Below are 24526 nucleotides of genomic sequence, written 5' to 3' on the forward strand. Positions count from 1 at the left end.
TCGATATAATTAAGTTCTGAAAAAAAACACCATTAAAATAACATCCACGACCTCTTTTGTAGAAACGAATTCGATGAACCCAATTTTCGTCAATTACGTCATGAATAGCATGACTTGTAAAGCCTGAAGAGAGTCAAATCTTCAAAATTTTCTCGCAATAATTCGATTGTTGCACGTGATGTATGGCACGTAAGCCCGTCTTGTTGGAATGAGATGTTGTCAAGATCAACTTCTTCCAATTGCAGTCATACAAAGTTGGTTATGATCGATCTATACCGCTCTCCCTTGTCAGTAACGGTGTCGCCAGCTTCATTTCGAAAGCACTGCAGACCGCTGTTTCTACCAAACCAAAACCCATACCAAACTGCCAATTTAGGTGAATGTAATGGTTGCTCATGAATAATTTGTGGATCGGATCGGAGAGATGATTGTTTTAAAACAATTGTTATCGTTTTCAACAGGTTCCAAGGTAAAATCGGCAAATTCTTGACATTTAGGAGGTTCAATGACTTCAGTTCTTGAGTGAGAACAATTTTATATAGTTGCAAGCCCATATTCGTTCGCAAAATCCGCCATGTTGTGGTTTGAGGCAGTTCCAATTCTTGAGAAAGTCTTGGAATCGACATAACTTGCCTGAACGCCAACATTGCATCGAGCGGTTCTTTGACTTATTGGCACTTGAACATTGTGTAAAGGAAATGTACGCTCGAAATTATCAATAATTCGACGAATAGCGTGCACAGATGGACGATTATTATGACCATAAAATGACAAAAGTTGCAATTAGAGAACGATTATTTTGTTAATAAAATTGAATAATTTGTAAACGTTGTTCTTGCGTATATCTTTCCATGAAGAAATTGTAAACATTTCTGAATATAATGAAAAAAATTAGAGACCATTACATATTAAAAATAGCCGAAATATTTATAGGAAATCATATCAACCCCATTGGAAAACCCCGTACATTCCAGAATAAGAAGTCGCGATAACCATTTGAACGGTTATCCTTCAGTAATTTAATGTGTAGTTCTACTCACTCAAAGTGCTCTGGTATTGCAAGTTCATGGGAATGCTCGCGTATAAAATGGCGTTGCTTTAAAAAATGATGGAGCCAAACATTCCTGTTATGGCACTCCAAAAGCATTTTGTTTGTTTTTAGGAACAGAGTAATTAATTCGAATCCTATTTTACTGGTCAATATTAATATGAAAAGAATTGAAATTCCACAGAGGATATGTACTTTAGTGCGCAATCAATTATTTTCGAATTTCCTGTAAGTCCTAGACAGCGCAGTCACCTTTTCAAAACGCAAAACTCGTTCGATTTTATAAGTATTTCCTATTTCATTTTATATGTAAACTGTGTATTAATGTATATGTATACATACACAACCTTTAACTACATATGTGTTTGTCTGACTGCTTTCCATTTTACAGTTCCGACCTTCGTGGTGTGTTCAAAATATTTCACGTTTGCTACATTATGCGATTTTCCACAGATGCTATTACTACCATACAGGATATGTAAACAACCCAAACACAGATCAACGAATGAAAAAGTATTGGGACAAAGTGCAGGTTATAACAAAAAAAATGTACCTTTTATTGGAAGAAAGACAAATTAGTGGCTATATACAAATATGTACATATTAGGAAAGAAATAAATACTCTGAAAATAAAGCATAAATATGTATCATAGTTATATTGTAAAGTAAGTATGAAAAAAACATAAAAAAAAATTAAATAGATTTGCATAGTCAACAAGCGGCGAAGTGTTCAGATGAGCAAGATTGTTGACAGTACTGCCCACAGGCTAAACGTTTTTTGGAGGCCTCAATTGGAAGCAACAAATGCACGCTTAGCCAAAGCAACGTGATAATTCACCAAACAATAATCACCAGCATGATGATCGAGTTGTTGCTGAATTGGTGTAAAAGTAACAGCCGAAGACACGAAAATACCGAAAAACGCTGGCAGGTCGAGCATCGCTTTTGGTGTTGACGGCTGTTTCTTTGTTTGTTTGTGGGGTCACACGCTTGTCTGTTGCTTTGGTTGAACGCTGATTTCGTCTCTTGATCGTTTTGGTTACTTCGCTCGTTGCTTGCCTCCGACGCATACGCTCGGCAAGCATTGGTCGCATTGCGACTACAACAACTATAGCAAAGTCCACTCTAGTGTCACAAGCATTGGTGCGCTTCGTTGAGTAAGTATAAAGAGGCCTCACTGGGCAACGTCAAAGCATTCAGTCGTTGGTTCCCTACAAGCAAACAACTAAATTTATTTTTTAATTTAAGTTTTACTTCTCTCCCCCACACAAAACTCACAACTATGAACTCCTTCTCCGTGGTAAGTATTGAAGTGATGAACAAAACACAATATATCAAATGATGAAAAGGATACTTCACCAAGATTTGTGGATAAAGTCGTTGCCTCGAATTTTCAAGTGGATTAATTGCGTTTTTTCTAATTTGTTTCTTGCAGTTCTTGGTGTTTGCTTTGGCAGCACTGGTCGTTGCGGAACCACCATCAGGATATAATTATCCCAGAGGCGGCGGTGGCGGTGGTTCGTTCGGTGGCTTTGGTGGCGGCTCCTTAGGAGGCGGCGGTGGCGGTTACCAAGCCGTAAGTGGCGGCTTCCAAACTTCCGAAGGCCAAAATGTCGATCCTCAGCTGTTGGAACAAGTGCGCCAAATTCTACTCAATGAGGAGAGCAAATCCGGCGGCGGCGGCGGTGGTGGTGGCGGCGGTGGCTACCCATCTGGCTCGTATGGCCCACCATCTGGCTCATATGGTCCACCTTCATCGTCATATGGTGTGCCCGGTTTCGGTGGTGGCGGCCGTGTTGTCGGCATTGATTTGGAAGGTGTGCGTCAGGCTATCCAGGTGGCGCAATTCGCTCAACAGAGCACGCAAGCCGGCGGTGGTGGCTTCGGCGGCTACCCCAGCGCACCCTCTGGCTCGTATGGTGCTCCATCGAGACCAAGCGGTAGTTATGGCGCGCCTTTCTAAGGTGTATGCGTGCGTCGACTTAAATACATTTAAATACTAGATATATAAAAATCTTGTGCCTGTGACCATGTAGATGAGTAGAAGGAGAGGAATGAAAGAAGCCAAGCATACAAATTTAAATTAAATGTAGACCACGATCCTCAGCCAATACACCAATCGATGAGACAATAAATCAAACAACATGCTGCCAAATAAATGAAATTGAAGTTGAAAATGAAAATGAAGATGACGATAATGATACATGATGAAGACGATGAGGGCGATTTGAGGCATTGATTGCGATGTAGCATAAATTGAAAGTGAAAGCGGTTTAAAAATAACTAACAACTAAAGTAATGCAAGCAACAACAATAACGCCACTCAATGGATAATTCGATGATCACGGAGGAAGCGACATTAGCAATAGCAACCAAACAGCAACAATCAAATAACATCGAAATCTGCAACATTGTTGCCATTTTCGTTGCTGTCGCTGAATGTGTCAAACATGTGTTGTACAGAGACATGTAGAGTATGATAATATCTACTCATTTTTCTTATTTCGATTTCGCACTGTCACCCACCGCAACCGCCTAGCACCGCCAAGCGCAACAGACAACCGCGAACAACATAATTGGAGCGACATTGTACGCGCCGGACTTTGCTCTGCAGCGACCTGTGCCAAAAATGTTACAACAACAACTTGTAGGGAACTTATAATTCCACTGCAACACCGAACATCAACAACCAATCAACCAGCACCAATCCACTGCACCGCAACCAACGAACGGCTGCCGTTGTGTCGTTGTCATCGTCGGCGGCGGTGCAGTAGCAAGCGGTGTATGGTGTGGTGGGCCATCAGTGATATTTCGTTTTCATTTTTCATGCGATCTCGCTCTTTCAATATCCAATACCCCACTATCTCCAAGGTATTTTCAACAAGCTATCCTTTATAACCCCCGCTGTTTCAACATATCCACCAAAAAGAACACATATTCCATTTTCCAACTTTTTTGGTGGGTGTGTTTTGTTGAGTTTATTTTTTTATTTTTCTTGTAAATAGTTTTGAATTTTTTGTTTGTTTGTGTAAACAACAACAGTAACAGCAAAAAAAAAAACAAAAAATGTTATAACGCATCACTAGTTTGTAAGTGTTTTTATTTGTATATGAAACAAACAAGGAAACAACAAAAAAATATGAAAACAATAAAAAAATAGTAAATTTTGTCACCGTTAAATTTGCATTATGTTTTATTTAACTCTAATCATAAACCAGAACCATTACAGAATGTATGAAGATAGCTCTTAAATATCACACCGTTTGTTTAAGACATGTATTTTCATTAACGCATTGGCTGATTTTTGTTTTCTATTTCCACAGTCATCTAGAAAAGGTTTAAAATTTCTTTGTTACAAATATTTTTCTTAGCTTGTGCCACTATGATTTTTTTAGTTTTGAAACCAATTGCAAGTTTTAATTTACCGTTTTTGTTGTAGTTATTTAACAAGCTACATTTTTTATGTTTACATCCGTACTTTCACGTACTCATTGGGCGCATTTTTATAACTGTTCAATATACAACTACTATCAAAAAATCAAAATAAGACCAACCCTAATCCATGTCTTGTTAACTTTTTTAAATAAAAAACAACAATTGCATAGTCATTCATGCCTCTTCATCAACTACGTATGAGGCCATGCATGAGAATACCACAAAAAAGTGCAAGTACCGACTTTGTACTCTCTATTTGCGGTTGATGATGCCACACTCATTAGTTTGCATAATATTGTAAATATATATAGTTTTCACCAAGTGGTAAGCAAAACTGAAAGAAATTGATGTCTGTGGCACAATTTGGTTTATTACTGTTATAATGGTTGCTCAGTTAGTGTTGCTATTGTTGTTGTTTTCGTATGCAATATATTGCAATGTACTTTAATAATGGGGCATTATGGTAAGTCTGGTTTGGTTGGGCAGCGTACCCATGAGCATGCTCAGTTACGTACATACATATGTACATACACATATAATCTTGCTTGTATTTGAAATGTTGCGGCAGTAATTAACCCAGCTACCCAGTTGGCTTAGTGAGCAAACATATAATTAAACTTATGTACTATGTGAGTATGTGTATAACATCGCAACTCTTAGCCAATTGGTGTTATCAGCCAAAATGTGCAAATATATGTATACATAATTTTATTTATATTTATGTCAGTCATGTAGACCATAAAAAAATCGTAAAAGTGTGTGATTTCTATTTCTATAGCGTTTTATAAATAGGGATTGAATATTTATTATACTATATAATTATTGAAACCAGTTTTTCTTAAATTCATAAATATGATGTTTTCTCAAATATTGTTAAGAAATTATAACTGATTTATTGCTAATTTTTTTAAATCCAATTCATCGTCCATTTTAGTTATTATCGTTACGAAGAAATTCCTTTTTAACAGCCGTCAAATCGGCGTTTCCTTTTTCATAAAATTTCACAAATCCGTTTGTATTACTGTCATCAAAAACCTCTGAAGCAGTTCGAAGGTTGAGCGGAGCGGAATACACTATGAAACTACCCTTGAGATGTGCCCTCCATTGGCGAATAATTGACAATGTATGGATACTTCCACTATTCTACATAGAAATGTAGACTTATACGAGTATATGATATTGTAGTTATAAGAAGTCTAGTTAAAGGCGCTCAACTCCAAATGCTTAAATCTATCAGAATTTTGCCGATGAGCAGCTCAATAAACTGTATTTCTTCTAATACTATGATATATTTCCAATTTATTTTATGAACCAATGTATGTATGTAAACACCATTTAATTTAGTTCTATACTACAAACCAGCGTTGTCCACGGCCTATGCGCACAATAGCGCACGGACTGTGCCAGACACCTCACACCAACATGTCGCGACAAGTGTCTGTGAAAGCACGATTGTGCTACTGTATTCAACTTCGTAGGCAAGCAAAGCAAAATGTTGCGATCAGTTGACGCTAGAATAACCAACACAAGCATAACGTGCACACAGTCACGTTGGACAACACTGCTACAAACCATTCATTGAATTCTAATTAGATACTCGCAGCACAAATGCGCAAGACAAAACTTGCTCAAAAATATGAAATAGAATGAGAGAATGAAAATTGATGCAACTCTTAAAACCAACTGAAAATTAATAGAAATCAAATTATTTTATTGCAACATTTGTATGCTAAAAAACTTTAATAAACATTTTTATGTTAAAACTCATCCGACGACCTTAATCTAGTTCTAATAATTTATCACGTACTTGTTTGCAAATTAATTTGTCGATTTCTGTTCACTATGGATAAAAACGCGTGATCTCGCAAAAATGATGTTGTGTATTTTCATTGAAAATGAATGTGTATGCATCTTCATATAGTAAAATTTTTCAATTATGAAATATGTATATGCAATTAGTTCTTCAAAATATTCCTAATATTGACCTTAACCAAAAACTAGATATATGTACATACGAGTATTATTAGTTTTATTAAAATAAAATTATTAAATTAAAATTATTTAATTATTTTTGCCGAAATTCGACAAATTAAACAAAAAGTTCATTGATTAAATTTTCAAAATTTCAATACACTTTCTTAGATATCAAAAGCTGTTTATAGTTCTCTGAAGGTATCCTAATTTTTTTTTAAAGCAATTAGTTTTAATATCCCAATGTTGCATGATCTGCTTTGCCATATTTATGACTTTTTATATGCAAAATATTTTAGTTCCTATAGGCATTTTTGTTATTGCACGTTGTTGCATTCACAGTTGCCCGCTACTTAATACAAGTTTGTAGCAAAATATGCAAATTGTAATGGCTGCAGTGCAGTGGTCTATAAAAACAACATCAATGGAATGCTGAGCGATGAGGTGATCACTGTTTGCCATATGTTCAGACCATTATTGCAATGAATGTATATATGGGTAGCTGTTGCTAACATTTTCGTCTTTTTTGGTGCGAGGCCTGAATCTTCTGCTGCTGATGGTGTTGATGCTTCGGCTACCGTGGCATCATCGTTGTCATTTTGCGGTCGCCAAAAGTGAAAGGATTTTGATTTTATTGCCGAATTTTGTTATTTTAATGTTTCAGGTTTTTGTGCTGCTTACATTTTACAATTGCAGACTTTTTAAGAAATCATTAATTTTTATTGTTTTGGTTTTTATTGTAACTGAACTCTTGCGCAGAAGCGCTTGTACACTTGCACGTATGCATTTCTGCATACATACATATGTACATATATATACATACATACATATTGGCATAAAATATAAATGTAATCGCATATTCTTTTTGTAATCATCCTTGGCGGCTTGCAGCTGCAAATACCATAAATGAAACGAGATCGAAGCTAAAATCAAAGTTGAATGCAGCTCTGGCGATTAGTTGCTGTGCGAAATATTACGTGAATAAACAAAGCTGGAAGTAGTGGCAGAGTACATTGTTTACATGTAGGTATGTTTATTTTCTGCTAAATTAAGCTATTCTAAACATTTTGTATAATCGTGTATGGTCATACTTTCTAGTGAAACACAAAAAACACAAGAATTTATACAAGATACCAATTTCCCGATTTAAAATAAACTATTCCGAAAAATCCCGGATTTGTAGCAGTTATGAAACGATTCATTTATAATTTATTTAATTTGACAAAAAACTAAGCCAATTTTTTGGTTACATGTTTCGTCGTTGGCCACAAAACGATGCAGAAACTCCTCAGGTTTTCACTTAAACGATGTCAAACAAAGCGTTTAAGTCGTCCGTTAGTTGTACTGATTGTCCGTCAATATGTTCATATGCTCGTATGATCTTTGTAGCAGTTAACATGTACGCACACGTGTAGCATTTACAATTCCGATATGACATTATCTCAAAATTCTCTTCCAGTTGCCTGTTATGCAGTCTAATTGCACTTGAAGATTGAAAGATTATTGCATTTATAGTATCTACAGTTTATTTAAGTAATCACCTTTAAGTCTTCCAATGGAGATAAGAAATCATTTTTATATCTCAATTTACAAATAACTTTACAAGGTAAATTATGAATATCATATGATAATTGACTTGTACCACAGAGGTTTTAAAACTAAATTACGAAAGTAAAATTATTCATTAACTAAAAACACTTCCATCGTGTATGTAAAATCGGTTTATTAGAAATTCGCAAAAAACAGAATAACGTCAGCAAAAGAAACGCTTTAGTCTTGCCGAGATGTCCTTCGAAAATAACACATTCGGTGCTGTAATTCATCAGTTTAACCACTTGAGTTTTGACACCGTCGATTATGCCGTTTTCGTGTTGTTGTTAGGTGTTTCGTTAATTATTGGTATCTATTTCGCCTGTTTCGGACATGGTGCGGATAATACCGAGGAATATTTGCTGGGCGGTAAACGAATGAAAACAATTCCTATTGCGTTTTCACTTGTAGCAAGGTCGGTGTGAAGTCTTTTACGAAAAAAAAACTAATTTTACGAAACATATTTCGATGAACAAACATAATTTTTTTACTACGTAATTTAATTTATTCTTAGCCAATTGTCGGCGGCTTCGATAGCGCCAGTTCCCGCTGAAATTTACTCGTTTGGCATTACCTGGGTTTTCAATTTAGCTTCGTTGTTATTATTAATACTGGTGTTCGGTTGGATCGGTTGGATGTTTTATAACAATAACCTCTCCAATGAGGTTTGTTCACATATTAGTACACATAAATAAGAAGATATTTGTGTATTTATTTAAAAAAAATAAAATTTATCATAAAACCAAATAACTACTTAGAAAGGCAGCCTGCTCATGATGTGTCTAATTGATTTGATTGTTACGAATATCGTTGAATTAAATTGTGAAAAAAGCGCCCGGAAATTGTAATTAACCTAATAAATGATATTTCAAAAAATTAATTTTTTAAGTTGGTAAGACTGTCCCTAATTACTGTGCCAAATATGAGCGCGATCTGCCCACCAATTTCTTTACAGCACCTGCTTAAGTTGGTAAGCCTCAGTAGAGCGTTGCGATTTTTGCAATCGATAAAAATATCGAACAAAGAATTTATCTTCAATTTTGTATTTTTAACTAAACTTCTTACACGAATGTTAGAAAATACTTACGGTGTTTCAGTTTTATCAAAACCACAAGCCTACGAGTCGAGAGATCGTTAATTACATGCCTCATTCTGGATGACCTTCGACCTCTTCAATCTATGAGAATATTTAAAATGTGAAGAATATGGTGCTTGAAAATCATCAGACAAGTGTTAGAGAGATAGCAAGATATCACTAGCGAATTTGTGCGAATGATTTTGGTGAATATTGTAGGTATATGTATGTACATGTAAAACGCTTTCTTGCTCGACTAGTCCTGATAAAGCTGAATTTTTTCCAAAAGGACTACCGTTGTGACCGAATTTAAAGAATTTAAAGTCAAAAACGCAATGAATACCATCGATTAGCCACCGTATTCACCAGATTTGGCTCCGTGTGATTTTTTCTCGTTCACCAAACTGAAATTGCCGCACTGTGAAACCCGTTTTCAGTCGATCAAAGAGATATAAAACAAAATTCGCTGAAGAGCCTAAAGAATATCCCAAAAAGTGCTTATGAAAAGTGTTTCGTGGACTGGAAAAATCGTTGGCTTAAGAGTATTACATCTGGTGCGCATTACTTTGAAGGCGATAAAACAAATGTTGATGAATAATTAAATATTTGGCGTCAATATTAAATATTTTTGTCACAATGGGTTTTAACAATTTGTTCGAATTAAAAATTCTAAAAAAGTCTAGACATTTTTTTAAATGTCTTTAGTTTGATGATCAGATTGTAATATTCGTTTTAATTTTTTAATTCGTTTGTTGGAAAAGAGGAGAACACTTTTCTTAAAACATTTTTTACTGAAAGCAAAATTAACTGCCTAGGCCGTACTAAGCCGTCTGATAAATCCACGGCAAGCCAAAACGCTATATTAAGTTTGCCACAAGGTTCGTAAAGCTTAAAAGGAAACGTCGATTTAACCATGTTCAAATGTCTGTCTGCATATACGAAAACTACTCACTCAGAGTTGGCGATATTTTACACACGTCCCTTGTTCCCAAGAAGTTGTTCATTTATCAAAATTGGTAATATCGGAACACTACAGGATATAGCTGCCATACAAACTGATCGATCAAAACCCAATCCTTGTTTTTTATTTGACAAGATATTTTCTTGAAAATTTTCACGGATTTTTTCTCAAAGCAGCGATACAATCTTGTCATAACTTTTGCCACAGATTTTTGTCGAAAGCAGCGGTATGTTCTCCAGAGATATTGTTGAGATCGTTCCTGTATATGTAACATATATGTATTTAAAGAAACATTTAAAATCGTATCTTTTTCATAAAAATTTATTTATAATTTTCTAGTATTTGGAACTATGTACGTTTCAATCGCAACACCGGCAATCTAATGACGTTCGCATTCATGCTTACTCTCTTTTTAATGATGCCGGTTTTCATATTTATACCGTCCCTCGCATTCGCTCAAGGTGTGTTTAGAAATATACTATAGTGATATAATTAATAATATGTAAATAATAAAATATTGACTTTATGAATTCGTTGTTATTTATAAAATGATAATGCTTTAGTAATATTTTCATTTAAATATAGTAACCGGAATTAATATACATTTGATAAATACCTTTATTTGCTCCATCTGCATCATTTACACAATGTTAATAAGCTTAAATACCATGTACTAAATAATAAAAGTAATAAATAATTTAGAACTTAACGTTTCCACATGGATAAATACGTATGTATATCCGGCCAAAAATCTCCCCTTATTTTCATTCCTGAAAATTATTTTAGGATTATGGCTACCACAACAAAACCTCTTTGATTTTACTTTTCTCTTAATCTGAAACATATACACTACACTAGTATAATAATAATCTTAATTATTTGTATATTCAAAAAATATGTATGTATGTACTATATGTTTGTCTAGTCCGTTGGCGCGATAATAGTTAATCGCGTGAAGTGTGTTTGTTTTGCGTATTTTTGTTTATATTTGTTCTGTAAATATACATAGTTTGTCTGTGAATTTACACTTAACGTTTTTTTATAATTATTACATTATGTGTTCTTACATACGTAAATAGAGTAATGCTATCTAAGCTTTATTGAAACAACTTGTATACTTTGTTTATTAATCCTTTACTTTTTTACAAAAAAGGGCGAAATCAAAGCTGTAGTATGGACTGATGTGGTCCAGGGTGCAATAATGATTGGATCCGTGGCGCTCTTCTGTTTCTTAGGAGCACAGAAAGTTGGCTGACTTAGCGAAGTAATCAATAGAGCAGCTAACGGCGGTCGTTTGGATGTTGAGTAATATTAAATTTGTAATATTTTAAGAAGAAATATTAGAGATTCTACATTGTTTAATTAGGCAACCCTTGGCTTGCATATATCGTTAGAATGCTCCACACATTATTCTATACCTTGTACTGAACCAAACGATTTCCCAGTACCCAGCTTCCCCTGAAGTCACTTCCTCATCAAATCATATCGAGGCCATTATAATAAAGTATTCCTTACAGGAACTTGAACTTTAATGATCCGATCTGATTTCTTCGGAGACCGCGCCGCTGCTCTGGATAATAATATATGCTGGATTTCTAAAAGATATCGCTCATTTTCTGCAAGACCGGCATAAATCAAAAAACGTGATTTTTGAGTTAATGCTGCAGAATTGTTCGTTATATCATACTTCATGTTGAGTGAAAAATTCGTATGAATACCTCTCATATGCTCCGCTTGAGAAGAAGTGTAAGGTTGGAGTCACCGTGTAAGGTTGTAGTCAGTTGAAAACTTTAAAGGCGTTTTCTGGAGAATCGGTTTTTTGACTTATGCCGGTCTTGCAGCAAATGAGCGACATATCGTCAAATACAAAAGTTCTGCATGCTGTACAATTTTTGATTTCGATAGTTCAGTTTCTATGACATATCGTACTATAACCTATAACGTTACCGGGATTTCAACTAATCTCGTCATCATTAACATTTATATTGTATTTATATATAAGCCTTATGCAATGACAAACAAATGAGAGAGATTTCCCCAGACACTAAACTCTATAAATAATTATAATAATAAAATATAATAAATAATAATATAAATAATTGTTATTTCGCAACTAATTCAAAACTTATATAATAACATCCAACACTTCAATTTCACTTGTGATGCTAGAACTCGTATCACCTCTTGGAATACTACCATTAGTGGCTTGTTTTCGTGGATGGCCCACATATTAGATCACAGCTGTGTACAGCGAGTCGTTGCGCTACCCTCACTTGGAGTCTTACCAATAATGGGACTAAATTGTGTTGTTGGCATAAGTGAGTGATACTGCGTAGTTTTAAGTTTAAACATTTCCATATATGCATTTTATTACATTAGCCATGTATGCACTATGTATACTATGACTGCGATCCACTCATTATTGGTTTTGTATAGAAACCGGATAAAATGATGCTGTTCTTAGTACAGGATATAGCCGGTAATCTCACGAGCATGCCGGGCATTTTGATCTCCTGTGTCTTCAGTGCGGCATTAAGTACCATGTCCGCTAGTTTGAATGCTCTAGCTGGTGCCGTATATTTGGATTACATCAAACCACATATAAAGCACACTGAGAAGAGATCTAACCTCATTATGCGCGTTTTTATTTGTGCCTGTGGTGTATACAGTATTGTTGCCGGTGTTATTGTGGAGAAATTCTCTTCTATACTACAAGTGATATATTCAATTGGCGGCATAACATTGTGTTCGGTTTTCGGAGTTTATCTGTTGGGCATGTTGCTACCGCGTGCACACACCAAAGTGAGTTGGAAATATTCTCTTTTCTTTAATCTTAATAAAATATCTGAATGTATATGTATAATATAAATTTTCCAAAACAAGGCTGCCTTCTGGTCGGTGTTGGCAAGCATGACATCGATGATGGTAATTGTTATGGGGGTACAAGAACGTCTAAAATATAGCGCATTAACTTCCTCGGTGGAAAATTGTCAATGATAAAAACAACTAAATGGGTTCTAGTACAATTTCCGCGAATTTTTTCGCTCTTTGATTAAATTGTTCTTCTTACACAAGAATGGGTTACCATAAATTGACAAGTATTTTCAACAGCTTGAGAACGATTAACAATGAATTTGGCGTAATGTAAAAGTTTAAATGTTTCAAATATCATGTCCAATATGGGTTATATTATTTGTAAATAAACAATTATTTTGTCTACGTACATTTAAAAATAATATAAATAAAAAAATAAATAAATAATATACATTTTGTTTCAAGTAATTAGAATCAAGATTTGAATTCTTCTATCTGATAATAAGAAAAAAATTGAGTAGGACATTCAGGTTACAATTAAGAGCTCTTACTTGGAGATACATTCGTTAGATACCTTTAAAGAATTCAAATCTATTTTTCAGAGTACGAAAAATGTTTACCTATTAAAAACTCTAAACATCAAACACGCGCTCAATAAATCCATGTATTATAATATCCTCCAAATGGGTTAAGAAATTTCATTCACGATGCATCAGCATAATTATCATGCATAACTGTTTACAATCTAACTAGTTTAGTATTTTATTGACATTAAATAAATATGTACAAATATTTATAGGATTCAGCAAAGTGCCAAGAGGTGTGATAATCTTTAACATTGTATGTTTTTATCTACACTTTTGATTACACGTGTATAAGCAAGTATATAAACATATGTGTTATCTTTTATAATACAGATAATAACGCTCGAATCCAGATTCTTTACTCTCTCAATATCACTTTTTCAAAATTATTTCGGGGTCCAGGATATTACCCCGCTGCTTATCTTGTGTTGCAATTAACACTTAAGAACGATATTAAACCAAATAAACATTAAAGGAATATAAAACGGTTGAATTGAAAAAAAAACGATGCAATAGAATGACTTGCAAAAATAATTATTTATTTACTACTACTGCGGGCAAAAAATAGTAAGACTTTTAAATTTAAATTTCCCGCAAAAACTCATTCCTCGAAAATTTTATTTCCTAGATTGGTGTGTCACATCAAAATAATCATTACTGTTTAGTAGACACTTGTCTTTATGAAGTACATAAAGTGCATTCGGCGATTATTACAATAAGTGAAATTATTCAACTAAGTACTTACTTATGTGCGAAATCAAATTTCTGGTGCTGAAATGTTCCGAATGTGTTATGCGTCGTTTGCGCTAAGTTATATGTAAAAAACGCCGTAATTATTATGATTATTAAAATTATAAACAAAATCTTCCAATTTTTTGCTCATAGTAGTACACAAAGCGAGATGCGAATAATTTACAAAAATAGAAACTGTTTCAATTCACAAAATTAAGCAAACTTGATTAAAAATAATGTAAGAAAAGAAGGGAACCTGAATAAGTTACATTTAGGTAGTAATTACATTGGACTATAAAAGAGTATGCTAGCCACAGAAATGAAAAGAATATTAAGGGATTGTTTCAATGTGAAATTTTCGAAAAATTGATTTTTTGTTGCATTATCGGATATTATACTCTGTAATAAACATTCTCTCAAATTTTGAAATCTAAATTCAAATTATTGTGGTCACTACAGCGTTTGTACATGAAATTTCTATAATGATATACCAAATATATTAAAAACTGGTCAACTTTCAATAAGACTGAATCTTGTGCAAAAACGACATCGACTACAGGTCGCAAAGAAGATTCTCGACAACGTAGCTGAGAACCCTATCAGATCAGAAGGAGCGCACACTTAGGTATTTAAACAATATCAAACACAACGCTTAGTGGTCCGTTAGTTGTACTGATTGTCCGTAAAAATGTTCGTATGATGTTTGTAGCAGTTATTTTTTACTATAAGCCATTTCCTTATAACACATGTACGCACACGTGTAGCATTTACAATTCCGATATGGCATTATCTCAAAATTCTCTTCCAGTTGCCTGTTATGCAGTCTAATTGCACTTGAAGATTGAAATATTATTTACAAATAACTTTACAAGTCAAATGACGAATTTCAAGTTTTATAATAATTGATTTGTACCATAGAGGTTTTATAACTAAATTACGAAAGTAAAATTATTCATTAACTAAAAGCACTTCCACCGTGCAAGTAAAATCGGTTTATTAGAAATTCGCAAAAAACGGAATAACGTCAGCAATAGAAACGCTTTAGTCCTACCGAGATGTCCGTCGAAAATAACACATTAGGTGCTGTTATTCAACAGTTTAACAACTTTAGTTTTGGCACCGTCGATTATGCCGTTTTCGTGTTGTTGTTATGTGTTTCGTTAATTATTGGTATCTATTTCGGCTTTTTCGGACATGGTGCTGATAATACCGAGGAATATTTGCTGGGCGGTAAACGAATGAAAACAATTCCTATTGCGTTTTCACTTATAGCCAGGTCGGTGTGAAGTCTTTTATGAAAAAAAAACTAATTTTAAGAAACATATTTCGACTAATAAACATAGTTGTTTTACTACATCATTTACTTTAGTCTTAAATTAACTTTAACAACTGTTTCGAGAATTGAAAAATACGTTGGCACAAGTGTATTCGGACCAAGGAGTATTACTTTGAGGGGGACGACGTAGACTTAAAGGAATAAATTAGGATTTTTAAAATTATGAACAAAGTCTTACTATTATTTGCTCATAGTAGTACAAAAAGCGATATGCGAATAATTTACAAAAATAGAATAATACAATATTCAAAAAAAAGGAGATTCTTGACAACGTAGCTGAGGACCCTATCAGATCAGAAGGAACGCACACATCGGTATTTAAGAACACTCAACAGATGTATATACTCGTAAAACGGAATTAAGATGAAATCATATGGCACGAGTTCGCAATTTAATTCATAAGAAAGATATTGCGTTGTGATATGATAGCGTTTATATTACTCGTACACACACATATGAAAACTTTACTATACTAGTTATGAAATGAGTAGCACTTTTGCATATTCTTGATTTATAAATACATATATAGTATGTTAGTTTAAAGCTTTGCCTAAAAAGACCTTCTCACACTCATTTAATTTGTATACAGATTTAGTACTCGTAAATATTGTGATAAGAATTCTTTCCAACAAGATAAGCTACAAATGTGTCAAGTATTTAAGGAAAAGCCACGCACTTAATATGCTTGTGTTTAAATCGCACCATAACGGCTAAAAGTACGCTCGGTAGTGCAAATTTTAATGAAAGTACAAACTTAACTACTTAAAACACCAAGCGGGAATGATAAAAGTGAATTTTAAGGACTTTGAATTTACTGACTTTGGCTTTTCTTCAAGGTGGTTTGCACCATAGTGTGAAGTGAAATATTTATGTTTGTAAAATAAAGCAAGGATAAAAATGTCTACCACCACTACTCTTGCTGTGGAGATTACGAAGAGCATGGCCGCCACAACCGCTGCTTCTCTGCCGTCTGGACGAAATTTCACTTTCGGTGGCGTAGATTATGTTGTCTTCAGTTTGATGTTGGCCGCCTCTGCCGCAGTTGGTATATACTTTGGTTTCTTTTCAAAGTCCAAAAATACCACGGATGAGTATCTCATGGGGGGCAAGCGTATGAAAATCATACCAATTGCTATATCTTTGATAGCAAGGTGAGTTTCAAATGTGCGACTGAAAAAATTAAACTCGTGAAATATGCAAGAGAGAAGAAAACCCGTTGAATTTTAAAGTGAGTTTTGCACATCGTATGTTTTTAAGAGGTACATATTCTATAACTTGTATTTCAAAGCATGTACAGACAATTCAATGAAATTACGATTCATAGACATTCAGTGCTTGTGTAGAGAATCGGGCATACATATTTAAAACGTGACTGTGTCTAATGAGCTGCATACTGTCGGATAAATTTTATACCTCCTTTTCCGGCATTTTTGGTCGTAAATATATTTCCAACTGATCAGTCTTAGCAGATTTAATACCATAAGTCTCTGACTAGTGGTTCTCCCAAAAAAGTTGTATATAATGACCTGGGTGACCAATTGACACACTTAATAAAGTTTCGTTTACTAGAATTTGATCCAAATAAAGTGATAGTTTTGTGCGCTGTTTAGCTGTTCTTTGAAGCTTTTTTGCACCTCGAAAGTAGATATAGATATTGACATGAGATATCATCAAAAACATACTAATCATTCATATTTCACCTTTCATTAATATGCCATAATGTTAGTCGCTGATATTATCTAAGTAATCTGTAAGTTTGGCACACAGAACTCAAATTTTGAACATCGACAGCTATTGCTCTAAAGAATGGCTCTGTTCCACCAGAGAACTTAGCACATGTTCTACGTTCTCTGATTCCACATTGTCGGACTATTAGAATATGGATGTTATGTGGGCATGCGAAAAGGTACTTAATATCACGAAGATTTACTGCAGATGGAATTTTTCGGTTGCATCTCACCTTTTACACTAAAGAAATTATTTAATGATTCATTCAATTATTATTTAACTACAAAATATTGTTATTATTTTATATATCTCTATATCTGTGTATTTTTTAACTATTATAAGTACCATATCTCATATTTTTACAGTCAGTTATCAGCCCTGTCAATAACATCAGTTCCCGCCGAGAGCTATTCGTTTGGTATTAATCACTTCTTTATCGTGTTATCCATGGTTTTCGTGGCTCCATTACTATGCAACGTTATTATTCCAGTCTTCTATGAAAACAACATTTTCAACTGTTATGAGGTAACAAAATACGCATTAAATTTTTTAATTTCAAAACAAAAAGCATGAAGTTCTATAACTCAATCATGAATTAAGGAGACATTTTCACATCAATTTATTTTGTTAAAAACATTGTATTAGATGTAAGATAGCCTCTTCTTTAAATTTTGATATATCACCTACTTCTTAACCGATCCCATCTAAACTTGTAACTACGTAAGTCTTTTCGATACCTTAACGGTAGAAAGTTTAGACATAATAAAGATATTTAAAATTGATCGGTCCATAACTTTCGCTGGCCTTCATGTAATGAAAATCTCTCTGCTTAACGGTAAAAAACCATATAAGTATATCGGTCATTTAGTGATATCGCTTCATGCTTTCCCAAGCACTAATATAAGGTTGTCAAATATCTCCCTTCCACTTTTTTGCTCTTTATTTAATGATTTATAAAAAGAGTTACAGTGATCGGATTTAGTTCAAATATGCACCGTTTCGTTCGATAATCTGTTTCCATCTAGACGGCAACTTTATAATACTCCACTCGTAGAAGTCGCCCTCCTTATTTGCGAAGAAATCGGACAGCCACTTTACACAAGCCTCTTTTGAGTTCAACGCGATAAAACGTCCCATCCGAGCTCCCGTAGCTTCTGACGAGTCATCAATGAAGTATATGGTCTGGCTTTGTCCTGGTGGAACACTACACCCTTCCAGATGGCCAATTCTGAACGCTTCTGGTCGTTCACCTGCTTCAAGCGGTCCAGTTGTTCGCAGTAGATGGTAGAATTGAGCGTCTGGCCTTATGAGAGTAGCTCATAGTGGATGATTCCCTTCCAATCCCACCAAAAACACAGCAAAACCTTCCTGGCCGTCAATCCCGGCTTGGCCACTGTTTGGCACGATTCACCGGCCTTCAACCATGACCGTCTTAACTAATTATTGTCGTATGTGATCCATTTTTCGTCGCCAGTCACAATCCGCTTCAAAAATGGGTCGAGTTTGTTCCATTTCAGCAGCATATCGCAGGCGTTGATTCGGTCCAGAAGGTTTTTTTGCGTCAAATCATGTGGCACCCAAACATCAAGCATTTTTGTGTATCCAACCGTCTGCAGATGATTTCAAATGGTTTAGTGACTAACTCCCATCTTCTGGGTGATGTCACGAGATGCCACATGCCGGTCTAACTCGATGTTTTTCATGATTTGATAGGTATTCGTCGTCACAGGTCTTCCGCCGGCTGGCTTATCCATGGTGTTGTTTTCACCCGCTCTGAATCGTCGAAACCATTCCTCCGCAGTTCGAAGTGATAGAGAACCATCTCACAAAACACCATTAATCTCACAGAACGTTGCTCTAGCGGATTTGCCTTTAGCGAACGAACTTTAAAATATCGCGATTTTCGGCGTTATGGAACTCCATGTTTACACGTCTATAACTGTTGAACGCAATATCCAAAGTAATCATGCATAACGTCGTTTTGTAGGTTATGTTAAGACCTTTCAAAGATGTGTAGTATTGACAGCTACGAGCTCTGTAGCGCTGTATAGATTGGCCGCGCAATTCAAAAGACAAAAAGGCGGAAGAGAGATATTTGACAACCTAATATCATGTATGAACATATTTCTTTTCAATTTGATTCGTGATCTATAGCATAACTTAACATACTATAAAACCAATTTTCCTAATCTTAATACTATTTTTAAATTACCTTACTCCCATTGGCAATGAAATTTTTGTTAATTTTTTCAATATCCGTAAACTTTTTCAGTATTTGGAGAAACGTTACAACAAACGCACCCGACAGCTGGTCACGAGCACATTTATCTTGAATGCCTTTCTGCTCTTACCAGTAATTATATTCATTCCCGCATTGGCTTTTGCACAAGGTATAAAACAATAATAAACAAAAAACAATTCTTGCTTACTTGACTACTCTGCGTATAAGTAATTCTAAGAGAAAGCTAAGAATAAAAAAGTGGACACAACCTTTATTTCGTACAACAAATAAATAAATTATTTTCCATTACAGTGACTGGCTTAAATATCCACGTAGTCAATGGTGTGGTATGCTCGATTTGTGTTTTCTACACAATGTTAGTAAGTAAATACAATTGATTCTTGTTTACTTAAGAGAAATTAGTTTATTCAAAACGTCTCTTTTTTGTCATGAAACATTTGCTTTGACATTTCTCTTTGTTGTATAGGGTGGCATCAAAGCTGTTGTGTGGACCGATGTGCTGCAGGGCGGCATTATGCTTTCATCTGTGATATTGGTGGGGATATTGGGCACCATAAAGACCGGAGGACTGAGTAAAGTTTTTGAATATGCTACAGAAGGTGGACGTTTGGATTTAAAGTAAGTTAATAAAAAAGTGTAATAAATTGTTCGAGTTACCACGAGTTTGCTCAAATTCCTACTGCGATTTGGTGAAATGATTTTCTTTTTGAACATGATGTGGATTAATTTCTAAAAGTGCCTTCAAAATGTATGCTTTTATTTTAAAAATACCGAATTACGATTAAATCACGCTTGAACATGGTAATCCTAACAAATCGTTAAATCAATTGAATCGTTTCGGGAGTCTACTTTATCACGAACCGTACAAGGACGTACGTACTTGGCACAAATCATTCACTGAAGGTCGTGAAGTCACCGAAAACTTGACTTATACAAGTGGTGCAGCCAACAGTGTTAATGATGACAACATTGAATAAAAAAAATAAAGAGAGATAGCAGAGGATCTCTTCTGGATCGACTCAACACAGTTTGGTTATGAATTGTGTCAATGTTAGACTCGTATGAAAAAACCTGAATACGCCGTCACATTCTAGCATGATTGTCACCGACTTTTTGCAAAACACTGCTAATTGGAGATTAAACTTCACACAAACATAGAAAAAGGTTGTACCAATCCGAGTGAATTTAAAAGAAATTTATCATATGAGTATATTTTCGCATTATATTTATCACTTTTCAAACTCGTAATATAATACGAGTATATAATATGGGTATACAACTCTAGAAGTCACTATCTGATATTCTCTTCCCACTTATTTGTGTTTTTTATTTGATGTTAAGTTATCCATCCAATTAAAGATTCGAACAACCACTTTGGATTTTATGGAATATCTTTCTGTTTTACAGACATAAACTCTGAAATTTTCATTGTCTGCCAAGTGACGGTAGTATTTTCATTTTATAAGCAACAACTCGGCACCATTATCATATAAGAGTTATTTTTTGTTTTTTTTTTAACTGTGTTGAACTTTTACTCACTTATATACCAAATTATTGATACTGATATTATCTTTCTCGTAGCTTTTCTATCGATCCACGCATGCGTATCACGGTATGGAATTCAATGATATGTGGTGTTATGATGTGGACTGGTCATGTGGGTCTAAATCAGAGTTGTGTGCAACGTATCGTCTCACTGCCCTCCTTAAAGCATGCTCAAAAGTAAGTTTAACTTTATACAAAGAATAGACAACAACTTACGGTTTGCACTTCATATATATTTACCATACAGAGCGCTCTGGTTAAGTTGTCTTGGTTTCTTAGTCATAATGACCATAAATATTTTTATTGGCATTGTGATGTATTCTTATTATCATGACTGTGATCCCATAAAGGCAGGGGTAAGTTTTAACTTTACTAAAACAAATTTATATAGTACATACTTTGGTTTGATATATAGTTGGTGAATAAACCTGATAAAATGGTGCCGTTCTTTGTGCAAGATATCATAGGTCATCTAATTGGTATGCCTGGTTTATTCATATCTTGCGTCTTCAGCGCCGCACTCAGCTCCATGTCCGCCATGTTGAACTCCCTGGCCGGTGTGATGTATTTCGATTACATTAAGCCCCGCATGAAGAAACACCATACAGAAGAGCGTGCCAATTTCATAATGAAGCTCATTATTGTCGCTATGGGTTGCTATTGTGTGGTTGGTGGTATGATGGTGGAACGTTTCGACTCCATACTACAGCTGGTAATAACAATTACCGGTATCAATACCGGCTCTGTGGTCGGCGTTTTTCTGCTGGGCATGCTTGTACCCCGCACCAACGGCAAGGTGCGTAGAAGAGTTTTTGGAATCATGAAATTTAATTGTAAATTAATTGATTGTGTTTCTTTGTGTTGGAAAAGGTGGCCGTGGCTTCAATTATTTTCAGCATTTTAAGCATGTTTTGGATTATCATTAATGGACAGATGCGTGCTAAGGAAGGTGCCATTCGTTATACCCCGCTACCGTCAAACATTGAAGGATGTGCAGCACACAATTTCCAAGTCTTGACTAAATCTATGTAAGTTGACTTTCAACCTTAAAATCACAGATTTATGTATTAGATGGTTAGTACGGTCACTTCTTTAAAAACCTTCTGTTAGTATTCGAAGTTCTTATCGTTTCTTGCACAACTTCTCGAGTGGTTTGCTTGATATACATACATATCGAAGATACCTAAAGTTTTAATAGTTTATTCCCTAAACAAAAAAGTTTTTACAACTTGTAGTTTGCTAAGTACCTGAAGATTTGATCTTACTCATTTATATATAAAATATGGATATCTCACTACAATTATCTTAGTCAAACTACAATAATAAAGAATCAAGAAATATCAAGTTCAAAATATGAAAACAATTTTGCGCACAAGATCTACAAATTTTTAAACCAAACTGATTGAAATAGATCCGTCACTTCGCTTACACCTCTTATGTATTCTTAATTCCTTTGATAATTAAAAAAAATGTTTTGTTTTTTTTTTTTTTTCTTTTCAGCTCGAACACTACAAACGCCGTTAACTTACAAATGCTCGCACAAGGAGTGGAGGGGCCAAAGGTCACCACAGCTTTTGGTAGTAATCGTGAATTTTCTATTTACGAAATATCCTTTTACTGGTACAAAGTTATTGGAGTTTTACTTGTCTGGCTATTGGCCATTCCACTAAGCTATATTTGGCGGCGTGATGAAGCCGATAAAATTAATCCACATCTCTTCGCGCCATTCGTACAGCGTTTCTTAAAAGTAAGTAGGCCTTTGGAAATGGAAGAGTACCCACTGAAAAAACCCGCTACAGCAGAGGAAAAGGAAACCAATGGCGGTACAGCAATTCCGATACCAGAAAAATTCGAAAATAGCAATAAATAAAATTAAATAATATAATTAATTGTCGTTTTAATGTTAAATATTTCACTCTGCTATTTCAAGTAAAATGATACCGAAGTAAGAGTAGTTCTTACTAGTCTAAGGTTATGGTCAGTAGTTAAAAAGGTAATAGATAAGTACACACTCTGAAAATCCATATTTACAACTGCTATATTTGGGTTTCATAATGAGAAGATTCTGGGCAGCTTTATTGGCGATCCATACATCATTCGAGTACACGCTAATGTTATTCATGATATTGTTTTCGGATAAAAGGTGTCGATTGTGTGAGAAGTAGTCCGGTTTCGTCTTCGTTGTCTGTCAATTTAATCTGATTATCCTCTCTGCTCTAAACAAGGTTAGTGCGCCGAAAAACACTCTTTGTGCGCATACGAGGTGTGTTCAAAAAGTATCGCGAATCGTAACTGACAGTTTTCTTCGATTGCAGGGGCGTGGTGCATCATGAGTTCTTGCCACAGGGAAGAACGGTCAATAAGGAATATTACCTGCAAGTTATGCGCAATTTGCGCGAAGCAATCCGCCAGAAACGCCCGGATTTGTGGAAGAACAAAAATTGGCTTTTGCACCACGATAACGCCCCTCCTCACACACATCGTTGCTTGTGCGCGACTTTTTGGCCAAAAACAACACACTAATGATGCCGCAGCCACCGTATTCCCCAGATCTGGCTCCCTGTAACTTTTTCTTGTTCCCTAAACTGAAGAGGCCCATGAAAGGACGACGTTACGCTTCTCTTGACGAGATAAAGACGGCATCGAAGGAGGATCTGAAGAAGATAAAAAAAAATGATTTTTGGAAGTGCTTCGAAGATTGGAAAATCCGTTGGCACAAGTGTATAATATCTCATGGGGATTACTTTGAAGGGGACAAAATAGATATTCATGAATAAATAAATAATTTTTGAAAAAACACAAAATTCGCGATACTTTTTGAACACACCTCGTAATTCGGACTGTAATTGCTCAATGCTGATAACCTGGTAACCTCACTTCTTCAGTGTGATTTCATGTACACACAGAGGCACTAGATTTAATAGTTATCAACTATTTAAGGGGTTAGGAGTAGTCAGAGGCACGAAAAAAACGAGTTTTCAGTATTTTTTTTTTTTGCTACTAAATCATGTTATTTTACAAAAGTAGTAATATGGCATTATTATAGGATGTGTTGACTTGAAGTCACGAAAATATAAAAAAAAATTTAATTTCCAAAGTTATAGTTGTTTGTGTTGACTCTGTTCCAAAAAAAGGTACTTGCGGTGACAAGCATAAGTCCTAATTTTATAAATAGATAATCCCGGGTCTGATCGAAGGATTTTATCTTTTTTTTTTCAAAATTGTCAAAATGGCGGCCTCAAGAAATTTTTTTCTAAATTTTTGCGAAAAAATCAACAGTTAATTGGTCTAAAAAAATCGAAATCGAGTTACAGTTGTCACCGATTCAAAAAACCTAGTTTTGAGAAAAATGCGTTTAAAGTTTCACACTAGCGCTTTGAGGTGCCCGAGCTCCCTTTCTTATTTCTCGAATAACTCAAAAACTAATTATCGGATCAACGTGAAATTTTCAGAGAATATTATTAA

At 34.9% G+C, this 24526-nt stretch overlaps 2 protein-coding genes and 1 pseudogene across 4 annotated transcripts; all 3 read left to right on the forward strand.

The window, feature by feature from the left end:
• The first annotated feature begins 2215 nt into the window (after positions 1–2215).
• Positions 2216–4228, forward strand: LOC105230867 (keratin, type I cytoskeletal 10). Its single transcript, XM_011211866.4, has 2 exons — positions 2216–2348; positions 2484–4228. The coding sequence occupies exons 1-2, from the start codon at positions 2331–2333 to the stop codon at positions 3009–3011; spliced, it is 546 nt and encodes a 181-aa protein (XP_011210168.1). The 5' UTR covers positions 2216–2330; the 3' UTR covers positions 3012–4228.
• A 3841-nt stretch (positions 4229–8069) lies between these two features.
• Positions 8070–13343, forward strand: LOC109579868 (sodium-coupled monocarboxylate transporter 1-like; annotated as a pseudogene).
• Positions 13344–15158: 1815 nt separating this feature from the next.
• On the forward strand, positions 15159–22946 carry LOC105230868 (sodium-coupled monocarboxylate transporter 1). 3 transcript variants are annotated; one of them, XM_049446914.1, is made up of 10 exons: positions 15159–15486; positions 17640–17799; positions 19547–19664; positions 19808–19875; positions 19983–20134; positions 21098–21238; positions 21309–21417; positions 21477–21857; positions 21932–22089; positions 22562–22946. In XM_049446914.1, exons 1-10 carry the CDS (start codon positions 15266–15268, stop codon positions 22929–22931), a joined length of 1878 nt encoding a protein of 625 aa, XP_049302871.1. In that variant the 5' UTR covers positions 15159–15265; the 3' UTR covers positions 22932–22946. The 3 variants fall into 3 exon arrangements, with proteins under 3 accessions (XP_049302871.1, XP_049302870.1, XP_049302872.1); XM_049446913.1 differs by lacking the exon at positions 15159–15486 and adding an exon at positions 16221–16697; XM_049446915.1 differs by lacking the exon at positions 15159–15486 and adding an exon at positions 17415–17452.
• Positions 22947–24526: the final 1580 nt, after the last annotated feature.

The sequence above is a fragment of the Bactrocera dorsalis genome, chromosome 2 (genome assembly GCF_023373825.1).
Source record: "Bactrocera dorsalis isolate Fly_Bdor chromosome 2, ASM2337382v1, whole genome shotgun sequence".
Classification (NCBI taxonomy): Eukaryota; Metazoa; Arthropoda; class Insecta; order Diptera; family Tephritidae; genus Bactrocera; species Bactrocera dorsalis.

Bases quoted from the DNA above. Each gene is read 5' to 3' on its own strand.
- LOC105230868 (XM_049446913.1), top strand. From the start codon at position 16,444: ATGTCTACCACCACTACTCTTGCTGTGGAGATTACGAAGAGCATGGCC. The intron at 19,665-19,807 runs GTATAAAACAAT...TTTCCATTACAG, and splicing joins CGCATTGGCTTTTGCACAAG to TGACTGGCTTAAATATCCAC. The intron at 21,239-21,308 runs GTAAGTTTAACT...TTTACCATACAG, and splicing joins TCCTTAAAGCATGCTCAAAA to AGCGCTCTGGTTAAGTTGTC.